At 41.3% G+C, this 15,887-nt stretch overlaps 2 protein-coding genes across 2 annotated transcripts; one reads left to right on the plus strand and one right to left on the minus strand.

Annotated features, from left to right (window-relative positions):
- Nucleotides 1-2,415: 2,415 nt before the first annotated feature.
- tmem38a (transmembrane protein 38A) lies at nucleotides 2,416-11,413 on the minus strand. The gene is made up of 6 exons (XM_070961629.1): nucleotides 10,601-11,413; nucleotides 6,097-6,253; nucleotides 5,217-5,401; nucleotides 4,398-4,485; nucleotides 3,398-3,515; nucleotides 2,416-3,132 (listed from the first exon to the last, which is right to left on the minus strand). The coding sequence occupies exons 1-6, from the start codon at nucleotides 10,722-10,724 to the stop codon at nucleotides 2,929-2,931; spliced, it is 876 nt and encodes a 291-aa protein (XP_070817730.1). The 5' UTR covers nucleotides 10,725-11,413; the 3' UTR covers nucleotides 2,416-2,928.
- Nucleotides 11,414-12,591: 1,178 nt separating this feature from the next.
- smim7 (small integral membrane protein 7) lies at nucleotides 12,592-15,092 on the plus strand. Its single transcript, XM_070961147.1, has 5 exons — nucleotides 12,592-12,682; nucleotides 12,913-12,954; nucleotides 13,067-13,119; nucleotides 13,231-13,321; nucleotides 14,366-15,092. The coding sequence occupies exons 1-5, from the start codon at nucleotides 12,657-12,659 to the stop codon at nucleotides 14,379-14,381; spliced, it is 228 nt and encodes a 75-aa protein (XP_070817248.1). The 5' UTR covers nucleotides 12,592-12,656; the 3' UTR covers nucleotides 14,382-15,092.
- The last annotated feature ends 795 nt before the right edge of the window (nucleotides 15,093-15,887 follow it).

Genomic DNA, 15,887 nt, shown 5'->3' on the forward strand with positions numbered 1-15,887 from the left:
CGTCCCTCCGTCCCTGCCTGCTCGCTGCCTTGCCCAAAGGAGCAGGGAAGTCTCACTGCGGGTCTCCACCGGAAAAACAAACAAAGCAGCTCCTTTCTGTCGTCATGCTGGAGACCTGGATGCTTTACTCTGAAGTGGAAGAAATGACGACGTCTCTGAGAACTTTTTTAAGCAGCAGAAAATGATTGTTAATGCATTTTATTAAAGGATGGAATGAGAGGTTAATTGATTGAAATCTCTTCACATGGAGTTTTACACCTCTTTGACCTTTGAATTGCTTTAACGCTGTTCTTCGCTGTCTGACAGGAGCATACACATTATATCAGCTTGTCATCAAAACTATATGATGCTTATATTTAAAGACAAGGCTCTTTAAGTTGCACGCTTTTCTCTGTCTTTTGTGTAGTTCTAGACCCATTTCCCCCAAAGTCAGCCTGACATATTTGCTATCTTTGGAAACTTTGGGATGTCCTTGACAATTTGAAATAAAGTTCTTGAAGTTTGAATGCTGCTTGGCTGCACAGAGTGAGTTTGAGCTGACTGACCCACCTGGCAGGCTGCTGCCTGTTGAAGGGGAACTCCACTGATGCAGGTCTTGTGGAGTGCTACTGCGTATGAGAAAAAGGCCTGTAAAGAGCTTTTTGCTGCTCCAGAGGGAGCTGCATGAAATCTGATGAACATCGATTAGAGCTGAAAACTACAAGTTTGAAAATGAAAAAAAAAAAAAAAAATACTGTGCTGTTGATTTGGAAAGAGTGGAGTTTACCAGACCTCTTTAGTCTGCTCCTCATCTGTGCCGTGCAGGTTAGCGGGTCTAGGCTACATCAGCCGCTGCTAACATAACACACATGAATCTCCACCCGAACACCCACTGATTAAGTAGTGGGTAATGAGGGGTGCCCAGTTTTTATGTTCTGTGTTCATTATCATGAGCTATTTCAGTCCTAGCTGTCCCTCATATGCATCATCTGCAGAAACTAACCAGTCTTCTCTCAAGTATCAATAAAGTTTTATGTCATACTGACAATTGAAAGCAAAGTCACCAAAGAGGATAAAATAAACATTTGGATAGCGTCCTGTATCCGGCTGAGCTGAAGCTTCAGGGATGGTTTCCGTGTGTGAGCCCCAGCAGAGCAACAAACGCAGCCAGCAGACTTTCTACCTCCCTGATCTTCTCTGCTGCTGTGAGGAATGTGAAGGTTAAAGGTCGAGTGTAACAACCTCCTGCAAAGTTCATTAGTGCTGCTTTATTGCCTGTGCTACAACAGTTTGTAGCTCGGTGGGGGCGTCCAGGTTTCTCAGGACATGACCTCAGGTTGACCTCAGACCTTTCCTGTCACCTCTCAACAGCCTCAGAGTTACATAACAGAGGGGTGATGAAGACATACATACTCCTGACTGCAGACTGATTCCTGGACCAGTTTCAGTCCTAGAGGACTCTTAAATGCTCAAGTTTTACCACTAAATTTTTACAGTTAAGAATAAGTGCAATGCATAAACACTGCTAAGAGTTAGAAAGTGCTCTCAGCTCCAGAGTGATGGTTTATAACCCCGTTAGGAGTCACTGGCAGATGGCTGCAGTACAGCTCAGAGAAAGCGGCTTCACACTTTCCAACATGAAAAAGATATTTTGGAAATGCAGAATAATAATTTTCTAAAGCCAACATTTTTCATAATTCTGGTGCAGCAGTATTATTCATTCCTGTTTCAAGATGCAGACTCTCTTCACTAAATTTTCCTAAGAAAGTTGGTTTAAATTGAAAAATAAATAATGATTATTAAATATTCATAATGTACTGCCACACAAGGTTTATAGAGCTCAATTTCTGCCAGAAGTGACTTTATCAGATTGCAGATAAACATCCCAGCTCTTTATAAAGTAGTCAAAATCAACTCCATCCCGACCACCTAAAAGAGAAATGCTGCTCACACCTGAACGCATCAGTAAAGTAAAAGTTACTGCAGTACTTTAAGTGAAGTAAAGGACCTGAATACTCTGTCCACCTCTACTGGAAACTTTCAAAGTGAATCATTTCAGCATTAGGTTGACCTGCATGTTCTTTGTTTCAGAAATCAAGAAACAAGAAAACATATGTACATTTTATTAAACATTCAATTCACATCAGCAGACTAAAGCTACTTAAAGACACAAATGTCCTTTGCAGAAAACTAAAAACCACTGAAAACCTAAAAAGAACATGTTCTTCATCAAGTTTTTTACCTTCATCAAACTTCAGAAAAATGCTGATGCATTGTTATAATATGTAACACCATGATACACAGTGCTTTATGCAGAACTGGACCGAAACTGAAGTGGAGATAAATCTAGAACTCTATTATGACCATTTATTACTACTGAAATGTCAGCATAGAAATAAATGTTAATGAGAAAAGGGAATTAAAAACCACCACAACTTAACATTTCTCTCGATTTTATTTAAAGTCATCAAAGTCATGAACTCAATGCAAAAAGCAGCAATGTTCTGTCACATATTGCTTTCTTCACATTTGAATGTTTGATTGAGAGTCCGATGAATTTGTGTTTTCCATTTCTTTCTGAACTAAAATAAGGATTGATGGACTTAAGGAAAACCACTGACACCCGTTAACACAACTGCCGATGTGGAACAGAGGCCCATGCAGCTCCTACGCGTGGATCACCACACAGTGTTGAGCACAGATGCAGATGCTCACAAACACACAAATAAATAGGTTTAAAATGTCCAGGTTGGGTTGAAACATTTGCTGTGGTATTTACAGAGTCCTCCTGCTGTGTAAAATGCAGAAAGCACCATTTTGCTCTAGCAGAAAAGGTCTCATTTGGTAAAACATCAAACTACCCCTTTCCCTGGAAAGGAATGGGAAGTCCCATCATGTGGAGGCCACGATGGGGGCGAGTCAGATGTTTCTCTGGAGCAGCGTGGCGTCCTACTCGGCTTTCTTGGCCTTCCTCTTGCGAGCTCCTTCGCTCAGCTCCTCCTTGGTTTTGAGAGGTGAAGAGGGGGCAGCAGTGGGAGGATGATGGTGGTCCTCCTCAGATCCACCAAGAGGGGAGCCGAACAGCAGGTGGCAAACCCAGGACTCGATGAGGGCGAAGGGGGAGCCGTGAGAGTGTCGGGCAGTCATCACCACCTGAGGGAAGATGGTGTCAGTCAGGGGAGATCAGCCTGATTTTCTGATGATTAAATAACAATGGTCTGATTTACCAACTCATATGACAGCTTTTACTGGAGCGGCCACAAACTACACTTTGCCAGACACAAAAGTGGAGCGTTTAATTTCTGTAAGAATCTCATTCTCTCGTACGCAACACAGCACAGAAGTAAGAGTTCAGGCTTGAAACAGAACAGAACAGCCACACTGTCAGCTACACCTCCCGCAGTAGCACTGATCTTACCTTGCTTGTGGCCATGAAGAGGGTGAAGGCGAGGATGAGGGTGCTCTTGGACACTGGCAGCCAGTGGCTCTCCTGCAGGGTGAAGAGGATGGCTCCGTACAGACTGGCTTTGGTCGGGCTGCAGAGACAAAAGACAAAACTGTCAGGAAAACATCTGACTAACGCAGGGATCAAAATAACAACGAGATGACAATTAGAATCAAAGGCTGAGTGGGGGATAAAAGCATTCATTGTTTTAGATTTATGAAGTGTAAGAAACAATGATTTTATTGTTCTTTTTGCATTTTCGTTGAAAATGAATGTTTAGCTGAATGAGTGGATTCAAGCTGGAGCGTTCCTCCGTCAGGTGAACAAATTCCCTGTTTATCAAAACTCTTCAAGAAAGTTTAAAATACACTTATGAAGATGAAGATACAAACTTTTCTTATATGGAATCAGAGATTTTCATCTGACAGTGACTCCGTTTAAAGGTCCAGTGTGTCGGACGGAGAGGGATCTACAAGCTATAAGTACATTTTCATTAGTGTATAATCACCAGAGTATAAGAATAGTTGTGTTTTCGTTACCTGTTGCAGTGCCATGTTTCTACAGTAGCCCAGAACAGACAAACCAGACACCGGCTCTCTCTTGTGATTTTAATGGCCAACATGAGAGAGGGTAAAACGCTGGGCTGCGATCTGTAACCCCGCCACTAGATGCCACTAAATTCTACACAATAGACCTTTAAGACAAACACAGTAGTCTGCCAAAGTAAGTTTTTTATGTTACCACCAGGGGGCGTGAAAGTGAGAAAATGCAAAATTCTACACTTTCTACACAGTAACTTCAGCAAATCTGCAGTGCCTCTCAAACAGGCCGGCTGTGTTTTCGATGTCCAGTCTTAGTCACAGTGACCTTTAAGTCCTACTTTTGTCTCTGAAGTTTGGTTGGAAACACCCACATGCTTGAGGAGGCAGAGATGAGTTTATTTTCACATCAGCAGCAGGAAGCACAGACTTACAATGACATGTTGAGGATCTCGTTGCTGTCGGGCCTCCACACACCACGCAGCAGCTGCTCAAAAATGGAAATGAGAGCCACTCCAGAGCCTGCGAAGATAAAAATAGACAGTGGGAAAAATGAGGACAAAAAAGTCTATGAGGCAGCTTTTCTCTGGCTTCAGCTTTTCTTTCATTTTCAGCATGGACGCCTGCAGGGCATCACTGCTGAAGCAGAAACAGTGGGGGGGCTCAAGATCAGGACAATCCTTTATATCTATTTCTTTGGACATTTCTCTGCTGTTGGACAGTTTTACAGTAACAAAGCACATGAATTATGAGGCTTAGGTCTGCAACACGATTTTAAGACAACTTACAGATCAAACATGACCTCATGACTTCTGGATTCAAACATTGGTCACAAAGACATTTTTCTTTTATTTCAAGAAGTCTATCTAAGCTGAAGCCACTCTAACTTCATACCTAAAATTTTCATCATTTTTAAATGGATCTAATGTAAGTCTAGTGACTGGTCATTCTCACATAACCTGGTTTCTCTAACCTGTTCACTGTGAACACTGTCTCGCTCAAACATGAATGAACAGCGCGTGGGCACACTGTCATGCACGTGCTGTTCATTCATGTTCAAATGCAGCAGCTGCAGTTCCCTGAAGATGTTTCTGTCGTTCACTGAATGCAGCTGTCAAACACAGAGAGCTGAGACTGCAGGCTCACCAAGCTGCATCCAACACTTTCCTCTAAAGCTGAAACGATTAGTCAGTTAATCAGTTCAGGTCAGTGGTGACTGGAAGCAAGTCGCTGTGAAATCACAAGATACCGACCTTTGACGTATCCAACGATGACCATGATGAAGAAGCCGTGGTGGTAGGCGTGGTGGGCATGATGAACACCGGCGGCGATCTTGCGAGTGCGGACGACTTCCTTCATGGCGACCAACACCAGCTTGACGGGCAGGAAAGCCACACATTTATAGAAGAGGTTCAGCGGACAGTAAAAGAGGAGATACCTTGTATTTGACAGAGAAAGAGAAGATGTTAGAGTCATGGAAGGAGGTGGTGAAAATCAAATATTCAGCTTCGATGGTCACCCACATGACAGAAACACAACTCTTCCCACTGGCCTTCTGGCCATAAAGATAAGTTCTGTTTTACAAGGTTTTGAGAAATCCACTGCTGAGATCATCCCAACACGTCTTTCTCTTTCAAAATCTATAAGTGTCACTTTATTATATTCTATTTCATTTTTCTTCCTGTTACTGTGTTTTTAAATGTAGCTGTACTGCAAACACTTAGAAATGCCTCTGTGTTTAAAGGGTGCTAAAAATCTCTCTCTCTCTCTCTCTCTCTCTCTCTCTCACTGTATTTTCACTTTCTCTGCAAACCAAATTCCATGCACCTATTATGATATTTAAAACCATGAAACCAAAGCTATCTGCAGATGTGTAGGGGAAAATATTTTTTCAGTTGAAGTGATCCTTTAAAGAAATGTTTGTTTTCCTGTGAAAAGCAAGGGGAAAAAAATCTGTTTTCTGAAGGAAATGACCTCTAAACAGTGTCTGGCAGGGGATAAATTGATCGTATACACAGTCGTAAAAGTTTGATGAAAAGCCTGATTCAAGAAAATCAGATCTAATAGTCCCATCCACATGACCTTCAAACAGACTCCCGGTGAAGGGTGAAGTCCATCTGAGGATTTTCTCACCAGACAGCTGAAGCCAGCAGGATGTGGCTGTTGTATTGGAAATAGTCGATGGGGCTGCTTCCAAGCATGATGTCTGCCAGGATGTAACTACTAAAGCAGTAGAGCATGGCAGAGAGCCAGGAGGCCACGGGACTCCTGCGAGAAACCTCCACTGAGCCTGCAACACAGAGGAGGAGCTGTCAGAGACTGTTCCCAGCACACACAGATAACGTGACAAACTGAAAATCCAGTTATCTTTGCACATTTTCTCTGCTTTAAGAAGCAAAGGTATTGATTGATACTGATTAATTTAAAGCTTTTTTATTTATGAATCAATCATCAGACACATTTATTTACCAAACAGGGTATGAAAATGATTCTGATTTTACATTTTCTGCTTTTGGTGACTCCCAGTGGTAGAATCCAAAAATGCATGCAGCAAATTAATTTTAAAATGATGCATTTATCCTTAATTTGAATTTGAATCATCTGTTTTCAAAATGTATCAATTAAAAAAAATCAGTTGTGTTTCACCAGTGAAACAATGACCTCCTGAATCCTAATGGTCCATATCCTGTTTTAGAAGCTTTTCCACAGAAATGTCTGCAGTAACTTTGTTCTTTTTTGGTAATCACCAATAATTTTTTTTTTTTTTTCCAAACTTTCTGTCAGTTCCTACAGAGTAAAACTGTTCGTGCTGACCTTCAAAAGTCATTATCAGCGGGTTCCTTGTGCGTCCATGTGCTGTATCTTTGTCCACGCCCAGTTAAGCCTTTGAGTTCCCGCCCTGATAATCTGCCTCTTTATCATAACCTAATATTGACTTCTGCAGTCATTTATGAGTTGAGTTTACCAAAGAAGCAGAACAGACAGCTCTTTATAGTTCATGAACTGAGTGTATGCTTTGCATATGATTGTTTTGGTTTTTTTACATGTTTTATATATATAATAAAGAAAACATTTGGAGTGTCTATGTGAATTTCTAGATTATATTCCATACAATAGATTTGATTATATTCCAAACATTTACACCATGTCAGTATACATCATACCATGACATTTCTACCAGTCAAACGCAGGCTTCTTGTTCTTTGATAACTTCAGGCCTTGTACCTGTTACAATTATCCTTCTGGCAGGTCAGTCTCAGTCTCAATCAATCTGCTAAGCCTCAAACTTGTATTTCATGTCTTAATGAAAACCACTGCATCTCTCCAGCCCTTGTCTGTTGTCCCACAAACACATGATGTCCAGACTGTGTGCCTAGCTCTCTTTCTCCCTCTGTTGTCCCTGTTTTCTCCTGCTTGTCCTCTCTTTTCACTCAGACTCTCTGTACTGGACTGTCGGCCCTCCTGGGGCCTCTCTCCTGGCTGTTGGTGCTTCGTTCCAGATGCTTTGGATCTGGACCTTCATCCTGCAGGATTCAGCATCACCTTCTCTCTCTCTCTCTCTCTCTCTCTCTCTCTCTCTCTCTCTCTCTCTCTCTCTCTCTCTCTCCTTGTGTGAATGTTGTCCTTGTCTCTCTCCCTGTGTGTATGCTTCTTTTCTCCTCATGGTGTGTTTGAGCATTGCCTTTTGTGTGTTTGTGTTTGAGTACTGTGTCCTCTTTCCAGGTCTCCATGGTGGAGAGGATGTCAGATTTTTCCTTATCAGAATCAAAGGTCTATAGAAGGTTTATACTGTATAGACTATGAAGCATCTTGAGGAAAATTTGTGATAACCAGTGAAAAATCACAGTGTTTCCCTTGGAAGTGGAACAGAAGTATGAAGTTCTTAGCCTAAAAAGGAAATGCTTACATGAAGTGCAGGTACCTCAAGAATGCCATGTGTTTGATTAAATCTTCTCAGTAAATGGAGATGTGAACAGAGCACGGCTGCTTCACTGTACAAATCTCCAACAACAGGTGGGTGAGGGTGTCGCGGTGCGACAGGCGCTCAGTTCGAAAGCAATCTGATCCTGAGAAATGTCGCCCTATAAATATAATGTGCTCAACTGCTTCTCCTGCCTTGCAACTGTCAGGCGTGCCTTAACCTTTGACCCCCTACACTTGTCTCTCCCGGCACGCCCATGTTGACCCCCAAAACTCATTCATGTACTCCTCTAACATGTACTGAGAGTTACGACCCTCCACTCAAACACATGCAGGGAATGGTGACACATTGGACTGTAGACATGAAGTAAGACGAAGGTATACGGTTACAGCCATGAAGTCAGCTTCGGGAGCCGCGTGTTGCAGTTAGCCCGAGGTTTGATTTTTCTCTAAGACACACATGAACACTGACCATTTACGTTGAAAACAAGCAACAGTGTTTTGACCTCTTTTTCTTTTCATTTAATACAAAACACAACAAATGTGCAGAAGGGAAAGCAAGGCAAGCCCTTTACCTCAACTACTCTGAGGAATGTGAGAGCCAGCATAGGGTTAGCTAAGCTTAATGTTAGCTAATTACATCAGCTGGGACTGTAAAAAGAGTACTCTACTGCTTTAATTTGATTCATTTTTTTTCCCACACACTCTTTCTCCTTGTCAAAACATGGCGCCTACATCACCCACAATGCAACTTGACCACCAAATGTTCATTCTATGATTTGAGTTTGTTATAGTAGCGGCTAACGTAGCCACAAGCTGCTAGCCTCAAGCAGAGATGGAGCAGGCTACAGAGGTCTGGTAAGCTCCATCTTACTCACTCCACACCTCAAGGTCTTTTTCTGCCATTTTCAAATTTGTAGTGTTCAGATTCCACTGACTCAAGTGACATCACTCGAGACAGTTTATCAGACATTGCGCAGCTCACAGTGCCTCCCCAAAATCTGTAAAAAAGACTCTGATCCCCTTGAGGGCGACTAGATTATATCAGTGGTTCCTTAGTTTTCTACTCAGTTTAATTTCATTTGGTAAGACACCAAACATCTTGACTTCATCCTCATAGCTACGACTAACCTTAACTAACAAACTAATGTAGCTACAAAGATGTAGATTTGCAGAAAGGCTAGAAAAAGGCTAGATAAAATTTATCTTTTATCTTTCTCCAGGTGGCTCATGTAGTGTTAAACAACTTTCCAAAAGCCAAATGATTAAAATGTGGGGGCCCAAAAGTTTATTCATCTGACCAGTAGCTCCTGTTTTCCTGGATTTACTGGAGCTTCACTAGGGAAAATCCATCCATCCACCCATCCATCCATTTTCTATACCGCCTATCCCTTTCGGGGTTGCAGGGGGCTTGGAGCCAATTCCAGTTGCCAACGGGCGAGAGGCAGGGTACACCCTGGACCGGTCGCCAGTCAATCACAGGGCAACACATGAGACAAACAACCATTCACTCTCACACTCACACCTAGGGGCAATTTTAGAGTCACCAATTAACCTAATGAGCATGTGGGAGGAAGCCGGAGTGCTCGGAGAGAACCCACGCATGCACGGGAAGATCGAACCGGCAACCTTCTCCCTGTGAGGCACGCACACTACCTGCTGCTCCACCGTGCCTTGCACTAGGGAAAATGTGAGAGATAATAATGAAATAAAAGATAAAAATTTTAGAATCATAATTGTTTGAAATAAAATATGGTTAAGAAGTTGTTTGGGAAGGATTTGGATGGATATGCATTAAAAGAAAGCTGTAAACTTTTAAATTATGGTCTTGAGACGTGTTTGGGGCTCCAACCATCTTCACTGAAGCTTCAGCTGACAAGATCACAATGACTGAACTCTCATGCCAGAGTGAACTTCGTCTTTAGGGTGAGGAAAACGAGTTACTGTAAAAGCTGCACACCCTCTGGAACAATAAGCTCATGCTAGACTGTTCAACAGCTTATTTCATGTGATTCATTTCATTCAGTGTAAATAACTAAGTGTGCAGCAGAGGGGCTTCAGAGACCCACTGACACTGTCTATTTCTGGATCTTCTATTTATTGCCTAAGCTGCTGGTATGCACAGACCTTCTCTCAGGTTTCATCCTCCTCAGGCTCTGTTGCTCAAAGAAGTTAAATCCTGGAAAAATATCAGACTTTACCTAAAGCTGAGGGGTTTAATCTACTCCAGTGATTTTCTCAGTGTGAATGAGGTCAGACTGCTGCAGCAACAGACATTCCCTCACCGCAAGCAGAGCTGCAAGTGCCCCTGCTACACTTTATGTAACAGGTCATGCTTTATAAGGATATGGTGCTGTACAGATAACAGCCACAGAAAGTTCCTATAGGGACTTTACAGCAATGTGCAGTTATATCACAGAAAACAGCTTTAGAATAGATCAGATGCACATTCAGTTTCCTGATGATTATCAGTCTGTTTCATCTTAGAAATGGGAGGTTTTTAAGGGTTTAAATATTGAATTCCCATGTCATTGTGAACATATTTCTACTTTGCGTTGCTGTCAATAAGCGTATGTTTAGGCGGAGGTTATGGTGAGAATGGAGCTGCCAAAATAACAAGCACAACAGCTCAGAGATAATTATGTATGGAAGCACACATTTAATGTGAGAAAACACCGCTCACTTCAGGCAAACGGAAAGTGTCAAACACACTCACCTGGCTCATACTTGAGGTAGAGGATGGACACGATGTAATAAGCGACATCAAACACAGGAAACATTCCCATTTTGGAGAAAATTTGGGCAAAATCGCCCAAATTAAGAGCTGCCAGCACTTCCATGTTGCCTGCTACCCAGTGAATCCTTGTGTTTGTTTAGTCCAACTGCGCAGTGTGGATCAGAAAGCCCCCCCAACCCGGTCCACCGATTCTCCACCAAGCCCCCCGGTCTCGACAGTGAAAGCCTGTGACACTCAAGCCCTCCTATTAATACCACTCATCTCTACAGCCTCAGCATCATCATCGTCATCATCATCTGCGCTCCGTGCCAGCTGCTCCGCTTTTCAGGCGACAGGAGGTTTTGCATGTCAGCTGCTTGAATTTTAAAAACAAAAGACTTGCTGTCCTCCTGTGCTCATCATCGATGTCATCATTATTGCTCTACTGGGCCATAAAACGCTAGCGGAGGTTAGATTGTAGCCTGGAAACACAAGAGACCTGTGACAAGTGTCCACATTTAATACGGACAAAGATCCATTCACCCTTTCGTAAGTAATATCCCACAATCCGGATCAGATCCTGCACCAAGGCTGCCTCACAGCCCAGTGGCCGACTCTAATCCCAAACAACGGGCAGCATGTGGTGATATCAGCGGCTGTTTACATTCATCCAGATGACGCACAGATGTTGCGATTAAAGGCGCAGTAACGCCAAACCTACTTAAATACACAGCAGCCCGAGTTTATGTATTTTGAAATTGATTTGATTGATGTATTTCATTATGTTTCGTTGAATTCTTGAAGAGAATAATCAGAGCAATGACCTCCACCACCACCAGGGGGCCCCAAAGCCACAACATTGACAACCGTGTGTCCGTAGCCTAAATGTCAGATTTTCAGGAGCTGAGAAAATAATGTCCTTTTCACCATCTGAATTCACGTCCTTTACACTCTGATTTTCAGCTTCTCCATTCAAGGATGCAGTTAAGATTAATACTTGTTTTTAACTGCATCTGAATCTGTGAAAGTCTTGTCCTTATTAGGCTCATTTTTGACTCGTTTTTGACATTATCCAAAATGTTTTGAGGTGAATTTCAGATACTTAAAGTTTGATGTTCGCCTGAAATAAATAAATACGGTAAAATGAAGCTCTGCTGATTTTTTTTTTTTTTTTTTTTTTTTTTTTTAGTATCAAAAAGGTTGGGGATGTCTTGTCCGACCTAATTGATGTTTTTTGTCAATTATGCCAACAGCAACCATGTGCTCTCTGTGACTATATAGTTTATCAATACTCCCATCTTGGATGTGCATTGAAATTCGAACTTTTTTGTAAATACGTTATATTATGTATCTTCTATGTTTTCTTTCTGTGCATTTGCCAACGTATGCTGCAAAATTACATGGTTTAATATATAACAGAAAGTTAGAATTGAAGTAACTATTTCATGCTTGTTTTAGTAAAAATCTTTTTTCTGACAAAAAGGGTAACACAAAAATGGAAACTAAAATAATGCATAATTTGCACAGAAAAGTTCAAGTAGCCATGTAAATAAAATTCACCTCGTGTTAGATGGCGTAATGGTGTCTGAGTATTTTTAAGTAGTCATTATAGTATTACGGCGGTTACTCCTACGTAACAAACCAGCTAAAAACAACAGCAAATAGCAAATGACGTTCTGCAGGTCTGAACCTGCTATTACATTTCTTGTCTGCAGGTGGCGCACGTTACCCAGGTGCGATATAAAACTGGTATCTATTTTACCTAAGTTTAGACTTTCAGACAGAATTTCCTGGCTTCTTTACATCTTCCGTCTCATTCACCAACAGTGCCTCTAACCTCGACCTCTACCATCTATTTCTGCTGTAGCTGAAACCAAATGTGGCCTTTTGATTTGCCGGAAACGTCGGGGTTACGCAGCCTGTGAAAGCCTGACAGTCTACGGCAGGAAGAATTATTCCCAAGTACTCCTCACGGTACCGATGCGTTATTGGTCACATTCTCGATTGCGTTGCTGAACACGGAAGTGAGGCGTCTCTGTGATGTGATCTGTCCAAAATGATCGGAGATTTGTTGATATTCGGGTAACTTGTTCGTTTTTTGACACATTTCACTTACTGGTACAGTTATATGTAATCGAAATGTTCTCCCTGTGTGTATTAATGTGCATTGTATTGTCAGTTAGATAGCGGTGTATCAAGCTAAATAACAAGCTAGCTCCACGCTAGTGCCAGCTCACCAGCTAACGTTAGCTCAGCAGGTAGATAACACTGTGAGCTACCTGTCAACAAACAGTTGTGTCTGTCCCCTCTAGGACCTTGCTGGTGAATGCAGGGGCTGTGCTGAATTTCAAGCTGTGAGTATTAACGTTACGATAAAAGTCATGAATCACCACTGGTAAAAGCACCCATCAGAGCTACGACAAGACAAAATGAACGTTTAGTTGGCTAATTGTGGATGTTTTTCAGGAAAAGGAAGGAGTCCCAAGGATTTGGAGATGAGTCCCGAGGACCGACAACAGGTGTGTGTGTGTGTGTGTGTGTGTGTGTGTGTGTGTGTGTGTGTGTGTGTGTGTGTGTGTGTGTGTGTGTGTGCTAGTTCAGTAAAGATAAATAATCAGCCTGTCTTTCAGGTGACAACATTAGAGAGTTTCTGCTCAGCCTGCGATATTTTCGGATCTTCATCGCTTTGTGGAACATCTTCATCATGTTCTGCATGATTCTGTGAGTCACTATCTTTTAGCTGATGCTGGTCATGTAGCTTTAGACAAGTAAAAGTTGAATGTGATGTTGAACAAGCTGTAACATCTGGAGAAACACTTATACTTTTGTGCTAATGTGGTTATGCCAGTTTCTGTCCCAACATATTACTAGGATAAATCTGACAATATTTTTATACGTTTTACTGTCGACAAATGCCATGAAAGGAACATAGCCAACGATGAACTATCCTACTAATCAGTAGTGTTTGTGAAGCTGAAGATTGATATATTTTATCCACTTTTCATCGTTGTACATAAACTATTAAAAACACGTTGATGAGCCACACTAGCTGACATCATTTTTGAAGCTTTGCATCTTCAGTGGGAACTGCTGGGCTTGGGGTTGAGTGCTACAAACAGGGTAGGGAAGGGAATACTAATGCTTTTGGTTATTTTGTGGAATTTTCTTGACAGAATGGAAAAAACATGATAACACCGGCCTGATCCTTTAAAGAATAATCTCTGTGTTGACTCTCTGACACTGTTAAACCAAAACATACTCTGTGGTAATGCAGAAATGTAACCCTTTAAAACCATAATTCACAGTGTTCACAATTTCAGGTGACACATTTTCAAATCACTGCAACACATGAAATGAAAAGCCATAAACCAAATGTAAACAAAAAGCTGATCTGACTACTTTACTGTTGGCAATAATGTGTTGTGGTACAAATATATTTTACTTATGAAATACTGTTTCTGTCACAGGAATAAAACAAGCCCTTGTTTACACTTAAAATCTGTTAGGAAACACACAGAATGATTAACATTTTTAGGAAAATGTTTCAAGTCCAACTGTGAAAATACGTTCCAGTTTTACTCATTGTTTTGTTATTTATCTATTAATGGTTTGTAAGACCATTTTCTTCAGCTCATCCTGACCCTTGTGCTTCAACTCTGCTTTAGTTTGTGATTTCTTGCATTTGCCTCCACACCTTTTAAAAAGTCCTAGAGATGAGCTGTGAACTTGTTTTTCTAACTGGCTGAATATCTTCAATCCTCGCAGATTGTTTGGATCATGATCAACAGTTGGGAGACTGGACTTCCACCAGGATGCTGATTTTACCAGACGGATGCTGCAAACTTCTCCTTAATAGGACTTTGCTGTTCTCTGGGTGCTTTTAACTGTAATTATGCTACATTTTCTCTACAACCCCAAACCATAAACCTGCTTTTGGCTGTACAGGAATTCATGAATCGCTGTATTTATTTTGTCTTACAGAAGTTGTTACATTTTTACCCTTTTGTTTAAGCTGTAACTGCATCAACACCCCTGACTTTGCTGGATATTTGTTGTCTTGTCCCCTTTTGCTTCTTTATAGAACATGAGCTTTTTTTCCCAAGCATGTCAGTTTGCTCGTTAAAGAAACACCAGGGTTAAAAATGACAGACAGCCCTCACTAATAGGGTAGAAAATGTCTTTCTGTGGCCTGTTACCTGTGTCTCATCATTTAAGGGTTCTGGTCAGACCTAAAACCTCACATCCCATCTTGCTTAAACATCCTGTTATCCATTTTACTAACACAGCTGTCAGAGCTGAATTCAACACAGGAGTTAAAATGATCACTGTCACTGAAGGACACTACATCACTGTTGGAAGATTTAATGCCCCTCTCAAATAACAAATAAAAAATCAATTTTCCTTTACTATGGGGCACATGTGCTGTAAGTAAATGTATATGCACTATAATGTAAATGTGTCCTTATTCTTAATAAAAATACAGTTTTCTAATTCACTGTCTGGTAATTGATTTGAATGGTTGTGACTGTTGGCACAACAGAAATACAGATCCTTTGTCAATGTCATTATCCATGATGAGATGATGGTATGATATTTACTCCTAATGATAACACAGCATACAAAAGTGCTGGCCTGGCATCAAAATTACTTTGTCCTCTGTGACATTTTTAGCACTGCTGTTATTTTATTGTCCTGTTCTTGTTCAAGCCTTTTCATGCTATCCTCTAAACTTTCTGTAGCCTGAAAAAGACATGAATTGGTTGTAGCTGCTATTAAAAGTATTCTTTAAATGTTGGTGGCACGCTGTTGCCGCAGTGCCTCTTATTGCATTGAGTTTTAAGCCCCAGTTGCACTTTTGTTATTGTAGTTTTAATTTTGCCACCTAAAATTGAAGGCTTTTGTGGTTATTGTCGCTTCACTGCAAAAAGGTCATGGGTTTGAATCCACTGCAGGTGAAATGTCATGTACGGATGGAAATGAACTGAGTATGACTTAAGTTTCTATATGTGGACTGGATCATGTCTTGGATCATAAGGTAAGACCTGCTGCGAACCACTGCTCCAGAGGTCGTTGGAGATGATTTCTGTGTCCTCTCACTCTTTAAGGGTCTCAGCTTTCTATTGATCTAAACTCTGTACCGTCTATGTTTTTCTTCCAACATCATAGCAACAAGGCAACAGTGCCATCAAGTGACAATGTGAGAAAAGATACACCTAAGAAATAGAATAGACACGTTTGGTCATACATAGGAAAAAAACGTGGGGAGTACTGTCATCCGAAGTAAAGA

Source organism: Chaetodon trifascialis, chromosome 4 (assembly GCF_039877785.1).
Source record: "Chaetodon trifascialis isolate fChaTrf1 chromosome 4, fChaTrf1.hap1, whole genome shotgun sequence".
Classification (NCBI taxonomy): domain Eukaryota; kingdom Metazoa; phylum Chordata; class Actinopteri; order Chaetodontiformes; family Chaetodontidae; genus Chaetodon; species Chaetodon trifascialis.

Bases quoted from the DNA above. Each gene is read 5' to 3' on its own strand.
- tmem38a (XM_070961629.1), bottom strand. From the start codon at position 10,724: ATGGAAGTGCTGGCAGCTCTTAATTTGGGCGATTTTGCCCAAATTTTC. The intron at 4,486-5,216 runs GTCGGTATCTTG...TTATCTTCGCAG, and splicing joins CATCGTTGGATACGTCAAAG to GCTCTGGAGTGGCTCTCATT. The intron at 3,133-3,397 runs GTAAGATCAGTG...ATCTTCCCTCAG, and splicing joins TCTTCATGGCCACAAGCAAG to GTGGTGATGACTGCCCGACA.
- smim7 (XM_070961147.1), top strand. From the start codon at position 12,657: ATGATCGGAGATTTGTTGATATTCGG. The intron at 12,955-13,066 runs GTGAGTATTAAC...GATGTTTTTCAG, and splicing joins GCTGTGCTGAATTTCAAGCT to GAAAAGGAAGGAGTCCCAAG. The intron at 13,120-13,230 runs GTGTGTGTGTGT...CCTGTCTTTCAG, and splicing joins GTCCCGAGGACCGACAACAG to GTGACAACATTAGAGAGTTT.